The sequence below is a fragment of the Ursus maritimus genome, unplaced genomic scaffold (assembly GCF_017311325.1).
Source record: "Ursus maritimus isolate PB19 unplaced genomic scaffold, ASM1731132v1 scaffold_13, whole genome shotgun sequence".
In the NCBI taxonomy this organism is placed as follows: domain Eukaryota; kingdom Metazoa; phylum Chordata; class Mammalia; order Carnivora; family Ursidae; genus Ursus; species Ursus maritimus.
The window spans coordinates 43,409,316-43,432,395 of record NW_024423675.1 but is presented as its reverse complement, the minus strand read 5'-3'; the positions used below and the strand labels follow the sequence as shown (position 1 = coordinate 43,432,395).

The 23,080-nt window shown below is 39.0% G+C and overlaps 1 protein-coding gene across 2 annotated transcripts in view; it reads left to right on the top strand.

Annotated features, from left to right (window-relative positions):
* MAP3K5 (mitogen-activated protein kinase kinase kinase 5) overlaps window positions 1-23,080 on the top strand; it is a 190,874-nt gene that overhangs the window by 56,555 nt on the left and 111,239 nt on the right. For both annotated transcript variants that reach the window (XM_008691227.2, XM_040627839.1), the window contains exons 2-6: window positions 2,130-2,269; window positions 13,575-13,598; window positions 19,005-19,198; window positions 19,956-20,124; window positions 21,300-21,406. In XM_008691227.2, coding sequence (XP_008689449.2) covers window positions 2,130-2,269; window positions 13,575-13,598; window positions 19,005-19,198; window positions 19,956-20,124; window positions 21,300-21,406 — 634 coding nt within the window. The remainder of the gene's footprint in view (window positions 1-2,129; window positions 2,270-13,574; window positions 13,599-19,004; window positions 19,199-19,955; window positions 20,125-21,299; window positions 21,407-23,080) is intronic.

Genomic DNA, 23,080 nt, shown 5'->3' with positions numbered 1-23,080 from the left:
ACATTTATGGGAATTTTCTTAGGGTAAATTCTTAGGAATGGAGCTATTGGGTCTTCAAGTGTGCATAACTTGAAGGATTGAGGTCTCCTGGGAAGTTCAACATTCTCCTTGGCATGTCGGAGTGTCATTTCTCTGCACCTCCATTGGGCATTCTTTAATATTTTTGACTACTTGTTAGACAAAAAAAATTGGCACTTTAGAGTTTGCTTAATGTGCATTTATTAGTAGTGAGGTATAGAGTTTCTTTGTATATTTACCATTTTAGTTATTCTTTTGTGAATTTGCCTGCCCATGTCCATAGCCTAATTTTCTATTGTAATGTCTTTAAGGTTGCTTATTTGTTCTGAACTGACCAATAAGATGATTTATAGTGATAGTAACCTTTCATCTGTCACATATTGCAAATATGTTTAACAAATTAACATCGTCTGTTAAATTTGTCATAAGGTATGTTAACATTTTCATTGTAATTGTGATTGGAATTGTTTTGCTATTATATTTTCCAGACACTTATTATGATTACAAAGGGAGCTCTTCGTTTTCATGATAACTTTGCCTCTCAACACCTTATTAAATTATATTATTGCTTATAATAGTTATTTAGTTGATTCTACTGGGGTTTCTTGGTTGACAACCAAAACATCTGCAAGTAATGGCAATTGTGTATTTTATTTTATAGTGTTACATCTCCTTACTTTGTGAAATCTTATTGCATTATCTGGGATTTTCAGAAAGCCAACTAGTAGTAGGAATAATTGGCTGCCTTGTCTTTTTCCTGATTTACATGGAATACTTATAAACACAAATTTGGCAGTTGCTGTGAATATATATGTATATTATTTTATTTTATTTTATTTTTTTAGAGAGAGACTGAGAGAGAGCAGGGGGGTGGAAGGGCAGAGGGAGAGAGAGAGAATCCCAAGCAGGCTCCACACCCAGCCGGAGCCTGGCATGGGCCTGAATCTCACAACCCTGAGATCATGACCTGAACCCAAAATCAGGAGTCAGGTGCTCAACTGACTGATCCACCTAGGTGCCCCAGAATATATATTATTTTTTATGTTAAAGGAGTGCTCTTCTATTTTTATTTTGCAATCATTTTTAATAAGAAATGGGTTTTTAATTTTAATTAAAGGACTTGGGGCATCTGTGGAGATGTGGATGATTTTTTTTTTTTCCCCATTGAGCTGTCCCTGCATTCCCAAATAAATTTTAAACTCATGATCTAGTTTCCTTATAGTGTAATGCTTGGTACACTTTTTTTCATTTTTCTTTTATTTTTTTGTCCATGTATGAATTGAGTTTGAGACTAACCTATATTTCATTTTTTTGACATTAGAGTCAAATATTGGTATCAGGTTTATACTACCTTGGTGTTAGTCATCTCTGAGCTTTGGTAAATTTTTATCTGTGGTTATATTTTCCTTCTCAGTCATAATTTTCTATACCTTTGCTTTCTTTTTTTCTTGAGTCACTTGCTAGTGACTTGCTGGATATTAATAATAATTAATTGATTAGTTATAAAATGCAGCCCTGGATTAATTCATAATCTTACCTATTTCCTTTTTTATTTTTATTTTCTAATATTTATTTATTTATTTGGGGGTGGAGGGGCAGAGGGAGAGAGAGAATCTTCAGCAGACTCCATGCTGAGTTTGGGGGCTCCATCTCTCGATCCTGAGATCATGACTTGAGCTGAAATCAAAAGTCGGCCACTTAACTGACTGAGCCACCCAGATGCCCCTCTATTTGCTTTTTTACAATATCATTTTATGTTTATTGCTTATTGCAGCTTCCCATGGATCTGTTTCTGGAAACTTAGTTAACTTGTTTTAATGTTGGAATTTAACAGAGAGCATTAGCCCCAGCATCCCACCATTGCAGACTTTGCTTAAGTTTCCAGTAATGATATGATCCCCTTCATGTTTAAAAAAAAATGCAGGTTTGCTACATTTTCTAAAACCACTTCCGGGTAGAGCTGCAAATTCAAAATTCAGTGGTAAGTGAGGAGGGAAAATCCCTATTGTTTCCTCATTTCCTCTTTGAATACTAAGTCATTGCAACCAAAATGTGCTTACTGGGCATTATTTAGGTGTCATCTTTTGGGGGACTCTGTTTTCTGTTTGCAGATATTGCTGTGGTGGAGATGAGCGATGCCTTCCGCCAGCCATCCTTGTTTTACCACCTCGGAGTGAGAGAAAGTTTCAGCATGGCCAACAACATCATCCTCTACTGTGATAATAATTCAGACTCTCTGCAGTCACTGAAGGTACCTGACCTGTTTACTAAATACTCTAGCTACCGGAGTTCGAGAGACACCAGTCTCTCTGCCATCCAAAGCAGTGCAAGGGGCTTACGTTTATGAAAGCTTGTTTTTCCCAGTCCAGTAGTTAGCCAACAATTACAGTGGCGTTGTGAGGTTTATCTAGAATTCAATGTAGAAATTTGATGATACACAGGTAGGAAAACTTTAGTTTTGAGTTCTGAGCTGCAGTTCGAATTGCCGCTGAGGAGACTGTGTTACTAGGAAGTCTCCCGAGCACGCTGCCCACCGGAGAAAGACCTGGAAGTTGCAGAGAGTATGGTGAGGCCCCGAGCTGTGTCACTATTGGGGGTTTCATTGGGCACACCTGTCTTCAACTGGAAATCTGTCTCCTACTAAAAGGACTCTGAATAGACATTCTCTCTCCGAATATCATCAGCAAACTGCCATCCTCTTCATTGGGAAATGATTTCAATAACATGATAACTTAGGGAAAGGGGAAATAAGAACCTACTATATTTGTCTACAAAACTCAGCATGCCCCATGTCATTCTCTCCAGGATAGGAACATAATGATATGAAGGTATTTCTTCCGTCCAGAAAGATTGTCTAAAATGCTTTGGCAGTGCAATCATTGTGTGATTCTTTGAAAAGCATCTAACAGTTCAGTGAAACTCATGCTGAACCTGATGCCATCCATTTCCTTTGTGAAACTTCCAGCTAGCTTTATGTGGCTTTTTCTCATCTATATCTTCCAGTTTTCAAATCAAAGCCAACCTTGGGACGTGGAGCCCTCAAACCCAGAGGCATATATCTAATGGCTTAGTAATGGTTATATGAAGATCTCTAACTCCATGACCATGCCAAAAAAAAAGTAACATTTTGTTTTTATCTGAGTATCTAAAGCTTATATGGCTTTTTCTGAGAAATCTATAATTACGTTTAGCAAATACATTTACTGCATGCCAGGCAGTAAATGGGCATTGATAGGCTATCCCTTTCCAGAATACTCTGAAATAGTCCCAGGATATTTGCCTACTCTGTCTCAATCTGTTTTTTTAACCTGGGGCAGTTCTTTAAGCCGCCCCTACTGTATTTTACCTTGGATTTACCACTTTAAGTGATGCATCATAAAGTTTTGTGACGTTGTATTCTAATTAAACATTTTTATTTGCTACTACTTACAACATGTATTAGCAGTGATAAAGGAATGAGGTAATTTTATTTATTCTTTTTATTGTACTCTTTTCTTTACATTAAGAATTCTAAGCAAGCAGTGTTGTGTTAGACATTTTTCACTCTACCCTCTTTTTATTCTTGCCCTGCTGGTATCTGGTGATTTCATTTCTGACTATTCTTTCCTGGGGAAATTTTTAAAAACTGAATTAAAATTATATTTGAGAGAAAGGGTTGAAGCTAATCGTATCAGAAATTTGTATGGCATAAATACACCCATTTATTTAATTGCTTTTTGCCAGCCTTTGTTTAGAAGTGTTACTGGTATGTGAATACAGTAGTTCTTTAAAAAGGCTAGTCCAGCTTAAATATACTCATTTATCTAGTATATAATAGCTGCTTGTAACTGAACACTTCCTCTGTGCTTTCCCCACAAACATTTTCACATTTAATTCTAAGAACATCCCTGTGGGGTATATTATGTCCTATTATATCACTATTTTATAGAACTGCAAACTAAGGCTCAAATAAATTTAATCATTTTCCGTAGGTGATATAGCTAGTAAAGTAAAGCCTAGGTCTGCCTGACTCCAAAGCCCACCCTCTGAACCACTAAACTTTATTGCAATTTCTTCTAGTTAGAAGGATATCCGACTTTCCCTGCTCGGTGTGTTCATTTAGAAAACCCATCAACTATGTCTGCCCCCCCAGAGTTGTTCCATGCAATACTCATCCTTTCTTTTCTTTCCCTCCTTCCATTAACTTCAGCTTTGGCCTTTTTTTTTTTTTTTTTTTTTTTTTTTTAAGCTTGTTCCTAGCCCAAATAAGTGTCTTGTTGCAGAGGACAAAGGTCTCTGGAATAGAAAGTATATTTTTCAGTCTAACAATTTCCCCTGAGCCCTAGAAATTTTTCTGGTCCTCTGCTATTGAAAAAAATGTGTGTGTGTGTGTGTGTGTTTAATTTTATTAATTTCTCTTGCAGTTCATTATAGGTGTAATCCCTGCCTTCTACCAATAGAAAAGAAAATTGTTGTGAAATAAGGCAGAACAGGAGTTATTATACGTAAGATATTCTGTATACATTAGCCTAATAAAATTAAAACAGAGCATCTCCCTGTTTTCATAGGGCAAAGACAGAATGAGAATGCTATTCTTGTCACATAGCTAGCTTCCCTTAGGTTGATTCTTTGGACATCTAGAAAGTACGGCTGTATCAGTTTAATTTCATCTGCTGCTCTTTGTTGAAGAGAGCAGTTTCTCATTGGCAGCAAATTCTCTGGACAAAATCATAGGAAAAAACTTCAAAGTTTAAGCTCCTAAAAAATAATTGATAGGAACCATAAAGTACCTGAAAGCCATGTCTGAGTTTTCGTATGAAAGGATATTGAGAATCTAATTAAATCACATACTCGCAATAAGATTTGTGTCCGTTCGAAATCACAAGTACTATCTTAGAAGAATGAAATGTTTAATTTTTTTTAAATATTAATTTAAAAAAAAAAGATCATGCGCATTGAGAAAGAGAAGTTGATATTATTCCCCTTAGCGTGTTAACAACAACATTTTCACAGTTTTCTTTAAATAAATATCATGACAACTTCTTAGGTGCCTGTGAATGGGACTCTATGCTAAGACTTATATTTCCTTGAAAATAAGAAATGGCAGAAACAGTTTTTTTCAGATTAACTTCATGCATTACAGAAATGATCAGACTTCCACTTGGGTCCCTCAGTAAATGGGAGAGTTAAGTCTAGACACTACTGACCAATGAGCTGTGAGGCAGACACACAGAATGCATCTGACATCAGAAAGGACTTGAGGGAAGTGAACGGCTGTTGTGTAGAGTGTGGAAATTATTTTAATGAGCCATTTCTACTATCATCAGAAATTCCTGTTTAACAACAGCTTGCAGCTCTGGTTCCTGAGATTCTTCCCCCTTTTCCCTTCTTCAGCTCCCTTTCTTCCTTTTAGGCCACTCCCCACTCACTTTAGACAATGCTGCTTATGAAAACAAAGCAAAACAAAACAAGGAAATAGCATGGCACACCATCAGATAGTCAACAGTTAAAAGCCCTTCCAAATGCCCATGACGAGGCTGTGGAGAGTGGGAAACAGGCATTGCTGGTGGGAGGGGATATTGGCAGTACTTCCAAAGAGCAATTTGGCAACACCTAATATTGTCAGATGAGCAGGGCACCAACCCTCAGCAGCTCTGTCTCTGGATGTGTACTGCGAGGAGAGTCTCTGGCATGCAGAAGAAGATCTAATCAAGAATGTTATATTAACATTGTTTGTAATAACCCCCCCCCAAAGGAATTGGTAAATACCTATCAACAAGAGAATGAACAAATACCTTCTGGTATAGTCATTTAGTGGAACATTATAGAGCACTTAAAATGAGTTAACTAGAGCTTTAAGTGTCACTATCAATATATCTCAAAAACAGTGTTGAGAGCAAAAACGAATTACAGAAGCATGTTTGCAGTATGATACCATCCATACAAAATCTAATCACATGCAAGACGGTGCTTTTATTCCTATTTGTGTTATAGAGGATTGACGTATGCATGGGAATCACAAACGTCAAATTCAGAATAGTTACCACCTTGGGGGATAGGTGTAGAATAGAACCGGCGGGGGGTTGGGGGGAGACAAGAGTCTTCAAGTTTACCTGTAATATTAGATTTCTGAGTCAAGGTGGTATATACATGGGTGTGTGATCATTTCTATACTTTTTATATAATTGAAATATTTCACAATTAATTCTTTTTTTAAGGAAGAAGTCTGCGATCGTTTGTTATTTCCTATGTCTGTCAGGATAATTTACACATACTTTGGGCATTTGAATCCCCAAATCGTTTTTAATTTCTTTTTCCTAGTGTTTTTTTTTTTAAGATTTTATTTATTTATTTATTTGACAGAGAGAGAGACAGCCAGCGAGAGAGGGAACACAAGCAGGGGGAGTGGGAGAGGAAGAAGCAGGCTCCCAGTGGGGCAGGGAGCCTGATGTAGGGCTTGCTCCCAGGACCCTGGGATCACACCCTGAGCCAAAGGCAAACGCTTAACGACTGTGCCACCCAGGCGCCCCTTTTTCCTAGTGTTCTAACTGTGATTAAAAAGGCTCAGATGCATTTGGATCTTTCTGCACCAAGATGGGCTTTATTCCCATGTTATCTACTACAGAATAAATATATCTTAGAGATTGATATGCATATCAGTTAGTGGTGACAGAGCTTGTGCTGAAAAGTAATGATTATGTGAGATTATTCCCTTTTTAAGAAATTTAGTTGTATTTTTCTCGGTAATCATTGCTTGAAGAGTTATTTTACAGATGGGATTTTCCTTAATAGACTGTTCTCTGCAGCAATCTATCTACATGCTTACTCCTTCCCTATCTCCCTGAGTATATCACACATTTATGTGATGGTGGAAACTCTTACTCTGCCTCAGTGCATCTAGTATTTTCTAGATTGCGATCTGACTAGCATGAAATCTTAGGTACACAAACCAGCATTTGTAACACCACTTGTATCTGGTGAATCTAGTCAGATTCTATAGTGTTCTTAAACCCATCAATTTTTCCCCTCTTACATCCCCAGTTCCTCTTCTTAAAGTTTTACCTCCCTTGTCAAAGTTAATTACTATGAGGAATTTCGTTTTAATTCGAATTGTGTATGAAATCAACATTTGTATCTTACCAATGGTTTCTGATATTTTTTTTTAGTTTAAGTGAATTTTTATTGGATTCTTTTCAGTACTTCTAAATAGCTAACTTAGTAGTATAAATTACACAATCAGTAAATGTTAGGAAAAAAATCATTGGAAAATATGACTCTGTAGTTTAACAATTTAGTAGTGAACCGAAAGCTGTACAGTAAATCACATTTTCCACATAAATTTCAGTAAAAATTTCAAGGATGCATTCTACAAGGACCTAAATTGGGTGATGGATTGGTGTGCCACAGAGATCAACTTGCACAGAAGGATCATTTATTTATAATGAACAAAAGGGAACAGAATTCAGGCAAACCTTGCCCCTTTGGGTGGGAGTCAGGAGGCTTTCAGACACCTATCTTGTGTGTAGAGAAGTATTCCTTCTTGCTCTTTCAAGGTAATTGTACCAAAAATTATCCTCATGGCCTCACCAATTTACTAGAAACTGGCACAATCACTGAAATTGACAACAAGGACATCACTACTCTTTTCATAACGATCCTAATTTGCTTTAAATGGAATTGAATAAATATCAGAAAAACAGACTTAATATCCAATTTTTCACAATAAGTTCTAAAGGAGATTGGGTCTCTCTGCACCTGCAGATAAGGCATCATAAGGACCACAGAACTGTTTGAATGAACAACTATGATAGTTCTCAAGTTTCACCCATGGTATAGCATGTATCCAAATTTCCTTCCTTTTTAAGGCTAAATAATATTCCATTGTATGCATATACCATTTTGTTTTATCCATTCACTTACTGATTGACATTTAGGTTACTTCTTCCTTTTGGCTATTGTGAATAACGCTGCTAGGGGCATGGGTGAACAAATATCTCTTTGAGAGCCTGCTTTCAATTCTCTCAATCCAGAAGTGAAATTGCTGGATCATATGGTAATTCTATTTTTAATTTTTTGAGGAACTGCCATACTGTTAAAAATTGATGATTCTTAACGGGCTCTTTTAGTGATGGTGTTTCAAATGCTGATTTTTTTTTTTTTTTTAAGAAATAACTGCATTTGAATAATCTGGTCCAATTAGATGTTCTCACCCCTGATCACAAAACAATACAGGTATACAGTGTCTCTAGATCTGGTAAAATAGGAACCAAATTGGGGTTGTTTGCCTTGATAATATTAATACTTATACTGTGTATGTCTTTAAAATGCTTAAAGTACTTTCATAAGCCTATTTCAATTGTTCTTTAAAAATAATCCAAGGAGATAGACAAATTAGGTACTTACTACATAGATTAGGCAGATAAAAGATACTTTCTTTACTGATAAGAAATAAACCCAGAGAGATACAGTGACTTAGAGGGACATGGTGTCAGAGAAGGGCAAACCCCATATTGTCTGACTTGTCATAGCGTGTACTTCTAAGTCTGCATGCTGATTTCATATGTCCTGTAAAATTATAATTCTCTGGATTCTTGTTAGATTATTGAAGGGTTTGTTGTTGTTGTTGTTGTTGTTTGTTTTTTGGGTTTTTTTGTTGTTTTTTTTTATCTTGAGCTTTTATACAAGCATAATGTGTAAGCACAAGTATATGCGTTTCCTAACTTTAAACACGGGCTGGTTCTGTGACACCTGTGTTGGAGTCTTCTTCCTAAGCTGGCTCGTGAGTAAGGATGAGTCCCGCCTCCTCAGTGAGGCCCAGGGTGTTCACAACAGCCCTTCTAATATTTCCTAGTCTTGTTTTGAAGTTAGGTAAGAGAATGGAGCTGGGGAGCATAAGAAATATTCCTCTTTTACCCAACTTTGGTGGAAAACTTGCCCAGTTCCCCTTGGACAGGAAGAGGGACTAGAAGGGAGGACCCAGAAGGTCACCAGCTGGGGGCCACATTCTTTCCCAGCCGGGAACTCCCAGCCTGCTCCTTTTCCTTCAGGAAACGGAGATCCTGCTTGCTAGTTCTGCTTCTCCCACCCTGAATCAATTTAACTTGGCAACCCCACACCAGCTGTTCCCACTTCCTTCCCCTGGCTGTAATTACCTAAATTCTAGGCACAAACACTTTCCAATTTTGGAGATACTCCATTTATTTATCCTGAAAATGACCCCTTCGAAGTTATATTGTCCCAAATAGCTATCAAAAGTGGTCTTTGTCTTCCCTCGCAAAGAGAGCTAGATTAGATTGTCTCTTTTGTCTTCTTCCCTCTTTGGTTATCGAAGGGTACTGGAGAATGGGGGGAAAAAACATTTTTCGGTTTTTCGGTACAGGCAGGGGGTGCGCTGACCAGAAGGCCCCTAAAGACTTCAGACAAGTTTGAAGCTGCGGTGAGGTAATGCATCCTCAAAACATTTCACTGGGAAGGAACTGAAGTTTATTTTCTTGTCTTACTTTGAGGCACTTTAGATGAAGTTTTATGCAATGATGTGAAATGCAGCAGTTGTGTCTTAAATTGATTCCCCTTCCTCCTTTTTTTCTCCTTCAGTGGGTTTCATACACATTAACATTCACTAGTCTGCCTGGGTAGGTAGATACCTTATGAGGTCTTGTCTGCTGTTTATTTGTATGAGTTGTATGAGTTGAAATGCACAAATTGCCCTTTTTTCTTCAGAGTGGATGTGTCATGTAAGGTTACATCATAAACTGTGAGTAAACTCTGTCTCCTTCAAGAGAATAACTTATATTCATTTAGCTTCTACAAAACATAAGCAATAGTTAATAAGAATTCAGTAGATCCTATGATTTTTTTAGTTTAACGGTGAATTTTTATTGGGTTCTTTTCAGTACTTCTAAATAGCAGCTAACTTAGTAGTATAAATTACACACTCCGTAAATGTTAGGGGAAAAAATCATTTGAAAATATGACCCTATAAAGTAGTTTAACAACTTAGTAGTGAACCGGAAGCAATAAACCCGCGCCCGTTTAATAGGAAGTGCTGCCTGTAGACCTTCCCATAAGCGTCTTGCTTACTTGATAACAGACCATTGATTTGTAAATCATGGCACTCTGTCCTGTCTCTGGTTCAGCAGAGCTCTCACACACACTTCATATTTCATGGGGAGATTTTTCGTGGGATGATTTTAATACTGTTTCCAAATCTGTTATATTGCAAAATGAAATGAAAGCAAAGAAGACATGTCAGAGGCTTGTTATCCCAACAAGCCATGCTTCAGGAAGATGTAGCATGTTGGTTGTAAGCCAGCAGCAGCTTATTTTCTATAGTGCCAAGCAGAGGGAGCCTTGAGCCTGCTCAGTGTTCCTCGCTGCTCCCTTAATTACTACCTCCATTTCTGCGCCCGGTGCACCAAGAGACAGATGCTGGTAGGGGAGCTCCTGTGCTGGGCATGAAGGCATCTCTCCTTCCTGTGGTACAAGGACAGTGCTCATTATGATAGGCCTTTAACCAAAAGCAAATGCTAGAACACAGAGTTGGAAGAGACAGGCAATCACTCAACCCAACTCTTAGTGTGTTACATTAGAGAGAGGAGAAATGACAGATGGCTAGTCAGGAGCAGAGCCAGGACTTACACAATTCTACAGTGATTCATAGGCCAGTATTTTATACTTTCATTAACTTATTCATGTCTTCATGCTTTTATTGAGCACCTACTGTATGCCATTTGATTTACTAGGCAACCAGTGGGGTATGAAGATGAATAAAACATCCGTGTTGCTCATGATGTGGAATGGGAGAGTCATGTGATGACATGTTTGCAATCGGTACATGTGTTGCTGTCATAGAGGTCTGTATGGGGGTAATGGTGGCAGAAATAAGGACATCATCTATTTCTTTTGGGAAGATGGGTGTCATTGAAGGCACCTTCACAAAGCACAGACGTCTTATGCAATGCACAGGGGATATTGTGTGGTAGAGGAAGAAGAGAAGGGCATTCCCTTGTTACTTAGAGGGAGGCAGGGGTGGGGGGTGTTAACTATTACAAGAGAGCAGTGTCTGAAAGACTGTGGTTTGCTTCTCTGAAGAGATGCTCCATAAATCAAGTTTGGAAAATTCTGCATACTGTGTTCCTGGCGTTGTGATTATCCAGCCTTTTTGTAAGTTATTTTTTCATGAATGATTGTGTGTGTGTGTGTGTGTGAGAGAGAGAGAGAGAGAGAGAGAGATAGCACGCAGGGGAAGGGGGTGGAGAAAGAGAGATGCACTAACTACCTATGAAACACCTGTGGAAAAGCCACTTTGAATCTTCCTCCGCAATGTCACTCATCCGTCTCATGATTTCTGTCCCCTGTGCACCACTATCGTCCAAGCCCTTATTTTGACGTCCCTGTACTTTTGCAGTGCCACCTAAATGCTCTTTTCCCTCCGATGCTAAATACTACCATCGAATTAGTATTTTTTTTAAACTTTAACAAGATTTACCTTTTATATATTTGTCTTTCTTGGGTAACACGTTCCCCTGATAAAAACATTTAAAAGTGCAAAAGGATATCTAGTGAAAAGTCATTCTCTCATCTTTGGCCCCCACCCAGCCAGCTCCCCCTCCACTGGGAACCACTATTACTAGATTCTTGTATCTTCCTCTAGAGAGATTTTATGAATGAACATTTTCTTTTTCTCCCTTTGATACATAAGTAGGAGCATAGGTTAGGAACCATTCTTTACTTTTCTTTTTTTCACTTAGCAGTATATCTTGGAGATCTTTCCATATCGCTGCATAAAGAACTTCCACGTTCTTTGTTCAGCTGCATTTGTATTCCATTGAACAGACATACCATGGTTTACTCAACCAGTTTCTAGCTGATAGACATTGAGGGTGTTCCCAGCCTTTGCTATTACATTGTCCCAATGTGTGCTGATACTTCTTTATGTATATTGCTCACCTTAAAAAACATTTTGACTGCCAACTGCTCACAAAACAAAGTATTTTGGCATTCAGGGCCCTCGCCAGTAAGGCCCCAAATAACTTTCTAAAATTATTGGTACATGCCAAAATGAACTTTCTTCTTAGTCTAATGATTAAATTCAAGATCTTTTTCATATACCTCTTTAACCCTCTCCTTTATACTTCCCTAAATGAACTGTCTTCTCTAGCCCCTGATGATAATGTGTGTTGTTCCCTGAAGGGGCCTTTGGTGTTTCTGATCCTCTAACTTGGATATCCACCTTCCTGCTTTGCCTTTGGAAGGAGTCTGTCCTCCTTGGCTTATCTTGAGCTCCACCTTCTCTGCTGATCTTCCCAGACTTCCTTACTTCTTAGTAACGTCCTCTTTCTCTCGGAAACGCGAGGCCTTGCTGCAGTATTACTCTTTTGACTTAGCATATGTGTACATACATGCATGTGGACCCAGGCATGTAATGTTTCTTTCTAAATGTGTACGTGTTCTTTTTTTTTTCCTTTTGTGAAGTACTGAAGGGCCCCTTGTACTATTTTGTATATATTATTATGGCTTTCAAAATTACCCAGCACCATTCCTTCCTCTATAGCTTTTTATTTACTCTTCTGTTATCCTTAAACACTCAAAAATCCTACATACTGCTCTAAGCCAAAGACCGTGTCAGTTCCCCTTTGCCCCCGTGTTGATCTTGGGATGAAGAATGATGGCCAGTTGGCTGGNNNGAACCGCTCCTCTGCTCTTTCCTTACCTCACCAGATCTGGCTCTTCTTCTTAGCCAGATGGACCCACCCTTGAGGCGTCACAAAAGCCTCACATTCCCTGTTTCCATGACAACATACATGCCATCATTTCCAAAATTCTGTCCCATTTCTCTTTCTAAATCATGATTCCCCAACCTCAGTGAAGCCTTTATGCCATAGGCTTTTCCACATTGTCTCTTCTATGCCTCTACTTATTCAAACATCCAGAAATAATGATAATGACAGCTAGCTTTATCAAGAGCTTTTTATGCACCTGACACAGGATAGCTACGTTATTTGCACGATCTCACTCCTCACGACCTAGAAGAAAGGGAAGCTGCCTTCAGTGTATTTCTCACATTCCACTTTTTATTGAACAATATGTAAATTATATTTGTGACTGTTTATTGTCAGATGATCTTACATATGTGTGGATTTGCCTAGGAGACAGCATGGTCCTCTCCCAGAGTGTGAGTGATGTTGTACATAGGAAAACTGGACTCCTTTTAGCCTTTTCCTAAAAAGATCGTGGCTGATAATTCTGTGTGTACATAGTCTGCAAGAATGATTTTTAGATTATTAGGTTTTTGGATTTTATATGGTTGTACTGTTTCCTTGATTTTTTAAAATTATGTTATGTTGGTCACCATACAATGTACTGTTTCCTTTAAACCATTGAGAATGCCTTTATGTTCTCTCATTTCCGTCAGATTATAAATTTTTCCGATACAGGAATTTATGGTATACTCCCTGAAATTTCTAATTGCCAATAAAATTGTTAATATACATGTTCCTACATCAAATAGTTAAATTAATTATTGAATTAAATTGTATTAACTTCTGCTTTTTTTTTTTCCTTTTCTCATTTTTCAGGAAATCATTTGCCAGAAGAATACTGTGAGTATTTCCCTTAATTCTTCCAGAAATGTTTTATCTTTTCTGTTCCATCAGCTAATCTCTGGCCTTTTTTTATCTCCACAAATTATAAACTTCTCTGTTTTCCCTCTTCAGAGTTTTTTTTTCTTTTTAATTTTTTTAAAGATTTTTATTTATTTGACAGAGAGAGAGACAGCCAGTGAGAGAGGGAACACAAGCAGGGGGAGTGGGAGAGGAAGAAGCAGGCTCCCAGTGGAGCAGGGAGCCTGATTGGGGGCTCAATCCCAGGACCCTGGGATCACGCCCCGAGCTGAAGGCAGATGCTTAAGGACTGAGCCACTCAGGCACACCCCCTCCCCTTAGAGTTTCTGATGTATCAATATAAATATGGTTATTTTATCAAAACATTTCTTTAAAAGCGAAACTTTACAATAGTGGAAGATGACACTGATCCCTGTTTTTTGAATATATACTTATGTTTTGGATAAAAATGTTTCCGTAGTATATCCAATTTTGTGTAATTCTGAGTGGCACATAGGCAGCATATATACACACACTGCATATATGCATGTGTGTGTTTATGTTTATATATACATATGTAGATATCTATATCTATATAACACAAATTACAGGTACAAATACACACATATGTACACATACATATACAGGTACATGTATGTCTATCATCTGTTTATCTGTACAGATTGATTTAAGTTCCTAAGTCTAGTAGTCTGCCTTTGAGACCACACCACAGAATTCTTACCTTCCACGCAATATTAAACAAAAGTTAAAAAGTGATAAAAATAAATTTCAAATTTTAAAAATGCATGAAGAAAAATTACACAATTTAATATCTAAGGGAATCGGCCTTCTTATGCTAGTGGTTGTATTTTTCATTTGGAAAACGAATGTATCTTTGCAACTAACAGTGACAGTAATATCCTACATAAAGATCGACACCTGATTTGATTTAAGATGATAAGATTAAAATACAATTGTAGTTTTTCCTTAGATCACGAAGTTTAATACTTATGGTGAAGATTGTACCAAGTCAGAGACTCGTTGCTACCTAAATAAAGTTGTCATTATGTGCTTCTATTCCTCACATCTCTACAGGAAATGAGCAATTACTGCTTCAGGCATCTATTTCTTGTAACAGTTTTATTAAACAGATACTGATTGAACATGTATTGTGTGCCAGGCTTTGGGCTTGGGGCCCCAGGGATTCACTGTAGAGGTTGAAGATGGAGGCAGCCAGACTCATAGCTGCTCTGGGCGACAGCAAATGACTCGTGCCAGAGTCTAGTTTGGGGAGAAGGTCGGTACACAAATCAGCAAAGACACAAATTAGAAAATTCACGCAAGGCAACGTGCTCAAGAGTGGGTGACCGTATACCAACTGGTCGCAGAAGGTCTTTGAGAGGAGGTGGCCTTAACCGGAAACTTGGCGGAAAGAGCTGATCGTGCCCGCTGACGGGTCGGACGTGTGGAGAAGCAGGGTTATAAGGTTTCCGAATATTGCACATGACGAACAGGTCACCTGTTGGCTTGAGTAAGCTGCTGGGTCTCAGGGACGGGGTGTCCTTATCAAAAGTTGACGATTTTGAGCAGATATTTCAATATGTTTGAATGCAAAACGCCTCTCTTCCCAGAAACTTAATTTATTTTACACACACACACACACACACACACACACACTTATGTTCACTTTTATGTAGCTTTTAAAAATTGAAAAACAGAATCAGCATTATTTTTTTTAACTGAAGATCATAGAATAGGACTAGGTTTTTGAACTGCAGGGTTTTCTAGCCATGAACACAGGCGTGGGCCAGAGAGATCGCTGCTGTTATTTTATGAGCACATCTCATTGTTTTGAAGTTAAGGAGATGTGGCCTTTCTTTTTTAAGAAGGTTTAAATGTTTTAGAACCAGTACTTATTAATAAGGCAGTTGTTATGCCCAGGGTGTCTGTTCTTGATCACACAGTGTTTTCTTTTTTAATTTGCTTTGGATTATCAGTTATTTCAAACTATGGGTGCAACAGCAATCTGTAAACAGAAATTGCAGTAATAAGATTCCTGAGGTATAGGTGAGCCAACCTGGGAAATAAATAGTCCCATATTATTAGTTTTCATCATTATGACAAAAAGTGCTTTTCTCAGCAGTTGGTATATTTAAAAAAAAAAAGTGTCACAAGCAGCCCTCACACTTTCCCCCCACCGCACGCTCACGGGGGTCTTAGCTCAGGCCTGGGAGCACTCATGTGACTCCTGAAGCTTCATCACCCTCCCCTTTGCTTCCCCCAAAACGAGGAATTGGCAAAAAATGTATTTATTGCCTTAGAAACATAGAGAAGAGACTCCAAAAAGTGCAGTGAGGCCAGGAACTTAGGAAGACCGTAGCATGTTGGTCATTTTCTGTGAGGACTTTGAAGCTTTATTCCATGGGGTTTGAAGGAGACGGTTGCAGGAATCCATTTTTCTCTGCTGTTTGCACGACTCTCATTTTTCTCTCTTTCCCCCTCCAGTGCTGCTACGCACCCAGACATCTGAGAGCTCTCTCTCCCAGAATTAGTTTTACACAGACACATTATTTCCCGATGCCAAGTATTTCAGTAGTTACATCTCCTCTTTCGTGTCTTAGACACAATGACACGTGGTATTAAGGCTTCTGAGGATACAGAACTTTATCCAGCAGCAGCAGAATACTATTCGAAACACTAATAGTGCTTTTCTGGTTTATTGGCTTTTCATCTGTTTGTTCTAACTTTTCACGTGGCATATTCAGAGCACTTTCTTTTTGGATTTTGAGTTATAGTACTTCTCTAAGAGGAGTATTTGATTCTGTTGCTCTTTTATAACCCGCTCATAGTCAAAGCTCTAGAAGCTTTGGGAAGCAACCTCTTGGTACACTTGCCTTTCTTTTCTGCTCAGGCGATGGGTCAGGTAAAAGGATTCAATTGGCAGACATGCTATAGGATCTTGGATATAAGCAGGATAGGTTTGTTTTTCCTCTTCCTAACTAGTCTTCCAAATTATTGTTCCATGAAGGCGAACTTCAGAAAGGAACAATTTCATGTACTTGACATACAACAAGTGCTTCAAAGAATATGTTCATACATAATTCAGTCTGGCCGCAAAGGCATTTATCACTTCTTGTCTGTTTGGTATGAGGCAGTAGCTTGGCTCAGGCAGGATTTCACGAAAGTGACCTGAGGTGAAGTGTTGGTCTGTCCGCATGTCGAGGCCACTTGGGAGGGTGCTGACCCCTCTCACGATAATGGCATACCCTCTAGAGAAGAGTCCCTGGGCTGGAGTCCCAAACACATCACAGACCAGCTGCATGACCTTATCTGAGCCTTATCTGAATCCTCACCTCTAAAACAGAGACAGTAGTACTCCCTGCTCAGCAGGGAGTCTGCTTCTCCCTCTGCCTCTGCCCCTCCCCCTGCTCATGCTCTCTCTCTCAAATAAATAAATAAAATCTTTGAAAAAAAAAAAAGAGACAACAGTACCTTCTTCGGTGGGTCATTGGGAACGTATGACCATTCGTTCTTGGCACATGGCAAGTGTGAGTCAATGTTTGCTCTCATTGGTTTAGTTCTAAGGGGAAGAGAAGTGATGTAATTGTTTCCCATAATGCTGATATGGCTAGGGTCCGATAATCTGGGCTCGCTGTGCTCCCTAGAACAGTGATAGGGTTTCCCACATATCTCATTTTACTTGTCAGCCCTCTGCCTTTTTTTTTTCTCTCTCTCTATGGTTTTTCTCTTAGAGGTCTCTCGTGTTTCCTTCGATTGAACCACACCAAATGCTTCCCAGGTCTGCACTTTAATTGGAAACTCTTTTATGTTCCAGTCGCGTATTTCCAGTTCTCTTCTGGACATTCTGACTTTTGGTGTCCTGCCCCTCCTTACATCTCAGCCTTTTTAGTAGTGAACATTTTATGATTCCCACCCCAACTCAGGTTTCAACCTCTTGACGTTCCTCTCATATATTAACTGGAAGTCGGGTTCTATTTGTGATTTATTACCTGAAATATAACAAGTGCCCTCAACTGTCATATGTTCATCAATAATGAAGTCTGCTTCTGCTTTCTGAATTTTTGCTAATGATACCACTTTTTTTAGGTAGCCCCATTTAAGACTGTGATTATGTTTTCTTTCCTGCTCTGAATGCTTCCATGATTCCCAGCGCCCAGAACATATGGTTTAAAATCCTGAGCTTTGCATCCATGTCCCTTCCCTGAGCTCTAAGACCCAGTCAGACTGACTCAGGGGTGTCTGGTCCAATTTCCCCTTTCTTCTTCCCAGCTCAATTTTTGCTTGCACTAGTGTTCCCTCACCTGGCATCATTGGCCAGGATGAGTGAGTGGAGAGTGGGGTGGGCTGAGGCCAGAGCGAGAAGCAGGATTTGAGGCGTCAGTCCCTTGTAGGCCACCGGGATGTGTCTTACCTTCATCCCAAGAGCAAGGGAGGGGGCCTTGTTCAGCTGAGGCAAGCATCTGATAGAGGTTGTTGAAAGGTCACTGTAAGTGGTGAATCACTACCTTCTACACCTGAAACCAATTTTGCCATGTAGGTTAACTAACTAGAATTTAAATAAAAACTTGAAATCAGAAGAAAAAAAAAGATCGCGTTGACAGCTGGGTTGAGAATAGATTGGGGGTGAAAGTGGAAGCAGGGAGACCAACTAAAGGCCAGTGACAGGGGCTCAGGCTGGGTATGTTGGTGGCCTGGTCTTCCACGCCGGCAGAGAAGATGGAGGGAAATGGACAAATAGGAGATCTATCTTGGAGGCAGGATAGACCGGATTTTGATAGGATATGGGTGGTGAAGGAATGGCAGCATCAAGGAAAACTTCTGAGTCTCTAGTTTTAGTAACTAGGAGGCTGATAGAGCCGTGACCGTGACAGAGCAGCCTGGAGGGAGCAGCTTTGTTCCGGGCTCACTCATAGCACAGCCGGTCAGGTGCAGAGCCCTTAAACATTAGCTCTTATTCTTGTCATGTATTTAGGCTGTGTCTCTGTGATTAAATTTTAAATTCCCCGAAGGCTGAAGGCTGTGTTTTAAACTACTCTGTTTTTCCTGCAGCATGCATATATCATAATGCCTTAGCCACGAGAGATGGTGAATAAATATTTAATTGACTAATAGAAGCTGTGCCATAGTGGGTTTTTTTGTGGTTTTTTTTTTTTTTTGCATCATCTGTAAGTCCTAATTGTTTGCAGTAAGCAATTAAAGAAATTGGAGGACATTTCCACTTTCATAGGTCATAAATAAGAAATGAGGTTTTTTCTCTTTCGCTTCACCTTCAGCGTGAGTACTTAAAATGGCCCAGACTCAGTGCAGTAAGACTTGGGATTTCGTTAGTGTGGAGTCTCAGGCGAGCTCACCCCCCACCCCTCCTGGCGCCTCCTCTTTCCGCAGATGTGCACTGGGAACTACACATTCGTCCCTTACATGGTCACTCCACATAACAAGGTCTACTGCTGTGATAGCAGCTTCATGAAGGGGTTGACGGAGCTCATGCAACCGAACTTCGAGCTGCTTCTTGGACCCATTTGCTTACCTCTTGTGGACCGTTTCATTCAGCTTCTGAAGGTGGCGCAAGCAAGTTCCAGGTAAAGTTGAGTAATGCCATTTGATGATGATAATGGAGTGCTCTTCTACTTCCTTTATTTGTGCATCTTGTCGGATGTTTCTTAGATCTAGCACACAGCCAAGGACCAGGAAAATAAAAGTATGATATCTTCTCAGTAGATAAAAGAGATGGCACATAGTTCACTGTATTCACAAGAGAACAACTTGAGATCAGAAAGGAAAAAAAAAGACTGCTAACGACATTATAGTAATGGTAGGGATAGAAAATATGTATTCAAAGTACAGAAACAGTGTCAGAATAAATGTCCACAGACTTTCACTGTAAGAGCAAGAATTTCGCCAAAATTGCTGATGGCAGTATTATATTTTAGTTAAGAACAACCATTTATGGTAATACATGATGACGCTGAGTCATAAAGTGAGGGCTATATTATGTTCAAATCATAGGCACACCTGATTTATTTGGAACAATTTCTACTCAAAACAGTAAAATGAAAAAGTTTTGGCATTTCAAGTGGTATGTGGCAGGTTCTTGGAAAATTCATTAAGATGCAGTATCTTTACCTAAGTCTTCCTAAAACAAAGCAGAGTGTTACATACATATACGTAGGACTCCCAAATTTCTTAATAATGCAAGATGTATGGGGTGTTCATTCTATGCATCCTGTGAATTGAAAGTTACAAATGCTGCAGATATCATTCGTTTCCTTATACAGTCATTGCTTTTCATTGAAATCCTTTCTAGTATTAATTCTTTGAAATGTGTTTTCCTACCAGCCAGTATTTCCGGGAATCTATACTCAATGATATCAGGAAAGCTCGAAATTTATACACTGGTAAAGAATTGGCAGCTGAATTGGCAAGAATTCGGCAACGAGTAGATAATATTGAAGTCTTGACAGCAGATATTGTCATAAACCTCTTACTTTCCTACAGAGACATCCAGGTGAGAAGATGCTTAAAGGAAATTCTTCATCAGGTAGCGTGTTGGAGGAATAAGGGAGGGTGGGCATCAGATTTCAGTTAGCTGAGCGGTCATTCATGTCACTATGTGTAATTTTTTATTGACTTTTCTAAGCTCTCCATCCTGAGAATTTATGATGGATGGAAAAGACTCCGATGAGTTAGCCATCTGTGATTTGTGTAATGAAGTACTTGTATGGTAAAGGTCTCACTTTTTCCTCCAGAAGAAGAAAAGGAAAAACCTGTGTGCATAGCTGACCTGTGGGTAATCTATACTATTTCGTTAGCCTCAGACACACCTGTCAGCCAATAAGTGAAAGTTTTGTTGTGGCAAATAGCAGAAATGTGGGGCGGGGGGGGAGGGGGTGCTTTCTGGACATAGCTCTTACTCCTTGGAATTCTGTTGTTTGAATTGATAGAGCTAGATCTGATGAGCCAGGAGCAAGAAATGTGCAACTGATTAATTATAAAAATAACTTTAAAAATATATCATGTAAAACACAGCAAAGTGCCATTTAATTTTATTGACATGTCTTAAATTTTTTTAAATATGGTAAATAGAATGAAATCCTCTCTGAGTTGGGAATTTGCTGTTAGAGTTTTACATAGTAAAATATAAATGACTTCTAGTTTCTTATTTCCATCCAGCCTTTCAGGCCCAAGTAAATCTTCATGAGAACAACAGAAACTGACATACATGTGAAGGTGTGGTACTTCAGATCCCAAGACTAGGGGAGCTTGGAATGACATCATCTTGTTACTTAAAACTGAAGTTCAGTCATTTGCTCCATGTCCTTGATATTTTGAAAATCATTTCTTTGAAAGTGATTGATAGGACACTGTGTGCCAGGAATCTGGCTCCATGGAGAAGTGAACCACCCATAGTTAGACAATAGAGTATTATCATGCTAGACGGTTTACTGTTTGGGGGTGAGTTGTGGTAACTCTGTATTTTAAGGCTTTTATCTATATAATCCAAATTTCTTATTTAAGAAAAAACCTTTTCTTTTTGGTTCTAGATTCTCCAAAGTATTCCATGGATCCTAGTTCTCTTTTTAACACCCTTAGCAGATTCAGATATCTGGTTGTCAAAAGTCATCTCATTGTCAGAACTTTCTCCTAGTGGTTTAACTCTGTTATTCTCCTCTTGTTTGAAAGGACTATGATTCTATTGTGAAGCTGGTAGAGACATTAGAAAAGCTGCCAACCTTTGATCTGGCTTCCCATCACCATGTGAAGTTTCATTATGCATTTGCACTGAATAGGTAAGAAGAAAAAGTTCTGTCCGCAGTATGCTTACATACTGTTTTGTAACCTGCATTTTCTTCCTAGGGTATGTTTTTGCCATACCATTGCAGCCACTCCCTATTAGAATGTAATATTAATATTTCTACTTCAACCATATGAAATATAGGAAGCATATACATTCTGGTTTTTTTTTTTTTTTGTCAGGTAAAAAAAAAAAAAAACCCTTACAGTTTGTATATTTAAATTCTTTTTTTGTTTTGTTTTGTTTTGTTTTAATTTAGTTTTTATTATGTTTTGTTAGTCATACAGTACATTAGTTTTTGATGTAGTGTTCAGGGATTCATTATTTGCTATAATAATGATTTGGTATAATAATTTGGTATAACACCCAGTGCTTATTACAACACGTGCCCTCCTTAATACCCATCACCCAGCTACCCAATCCCCCCCACCCCCGCCCCTCTGAAACCCTCAGTTTGTTTCCTGGAGTCCCTAGTCTCTCATGGTTCGTTTCCCTCTCTGATTGCCCCCCTTCAGTTTTCCCTTCCTTCCCCTAATGTCCTCCGTGCTATTCCTTAAATTCTTAAAATTCTTTTTTTTATGTCTGAATTTGTATTTTCTGTTTATACTTGTTTAGAAATTTTTTACATTGCACGAATATGATGTTATTTTTAGGCAAATAAGCTCAACCCCAAATGGTTATTTACTTAAAAATTTATAAAGTAGGGGGGCCCCTGGGTGGCTTAGTTCATTAAGTGTCTGACTCTTGGTTTCTGCTAGAGTCATGATCTAGGGGTCATGGGATCAAGCCCGGCATCAGGCTCTGTGCTGAGCACAGAATCTGCTTAAGACTCTCTCTCCCTCTGCCCCTTCCCCTCTGCCCTGACTCTCTCTCTCTCCCATAAATAAATAAATCTTTAAGAAAAATTTACCAAGTAGGGTAAGGGTAGTTATGTCTAGGTGAACATATTCCTAACCAGAGAATATTTTCATTTTTACTGCTCTGAATATATCTAATTATGATCAGAACTCCATTGGCCACATTTTAGGGCATGTATGCATGAATCTGCTAAGACCAGCATGGAGGCTGCTCCTTCCAGTCCTGCCTCTGGGCCTTCTGTCCGCATCATGGCACATACCTCAGTGCCGCGTCCTACCCAGGGTTACCAAGGAGGCCAGCCATGCTCTGGCCACGGAGAGGCCCAAAGCACTGAGCTGTCCAAAGCTCGTTAGTTGTGCTGCCCTCTTCCATGATGGCAAGTTGAATCTATATGTCGTCACTACAGCTGAAGAAAATGAGTGGAAGAGAAAGGGAGAGACATCATGTCTCTGGATCCCTTGCCGTGTGTCACTTCAGGCTTGATTATTTTACAGATGAGGAAGCCGAAGCTTGGAGAGATTGAATACCTTTTCTTTAAGGCCCATAGTTAGCAAGTCATAAAACTGAGGCTCAAATCCCGATCTATCTGATACTGATGTCAGTTTTCTTCATCACTAGGTTCTCCTGCCTCTGCCTGCAAAGAAAAAAGTCAGCATGCTATTTAACCAGAGATTGTTTCATTCCTTCTTTAACCACCCAAACTGTAGGACTTGCTAACTTTATCAATAAGTGTAGAATGAAAGTGTATTTCATTTCCCCATTTATTAAACATCTTTTTCTTTAGATTTGACAGAATGAGATGAGACCTCCA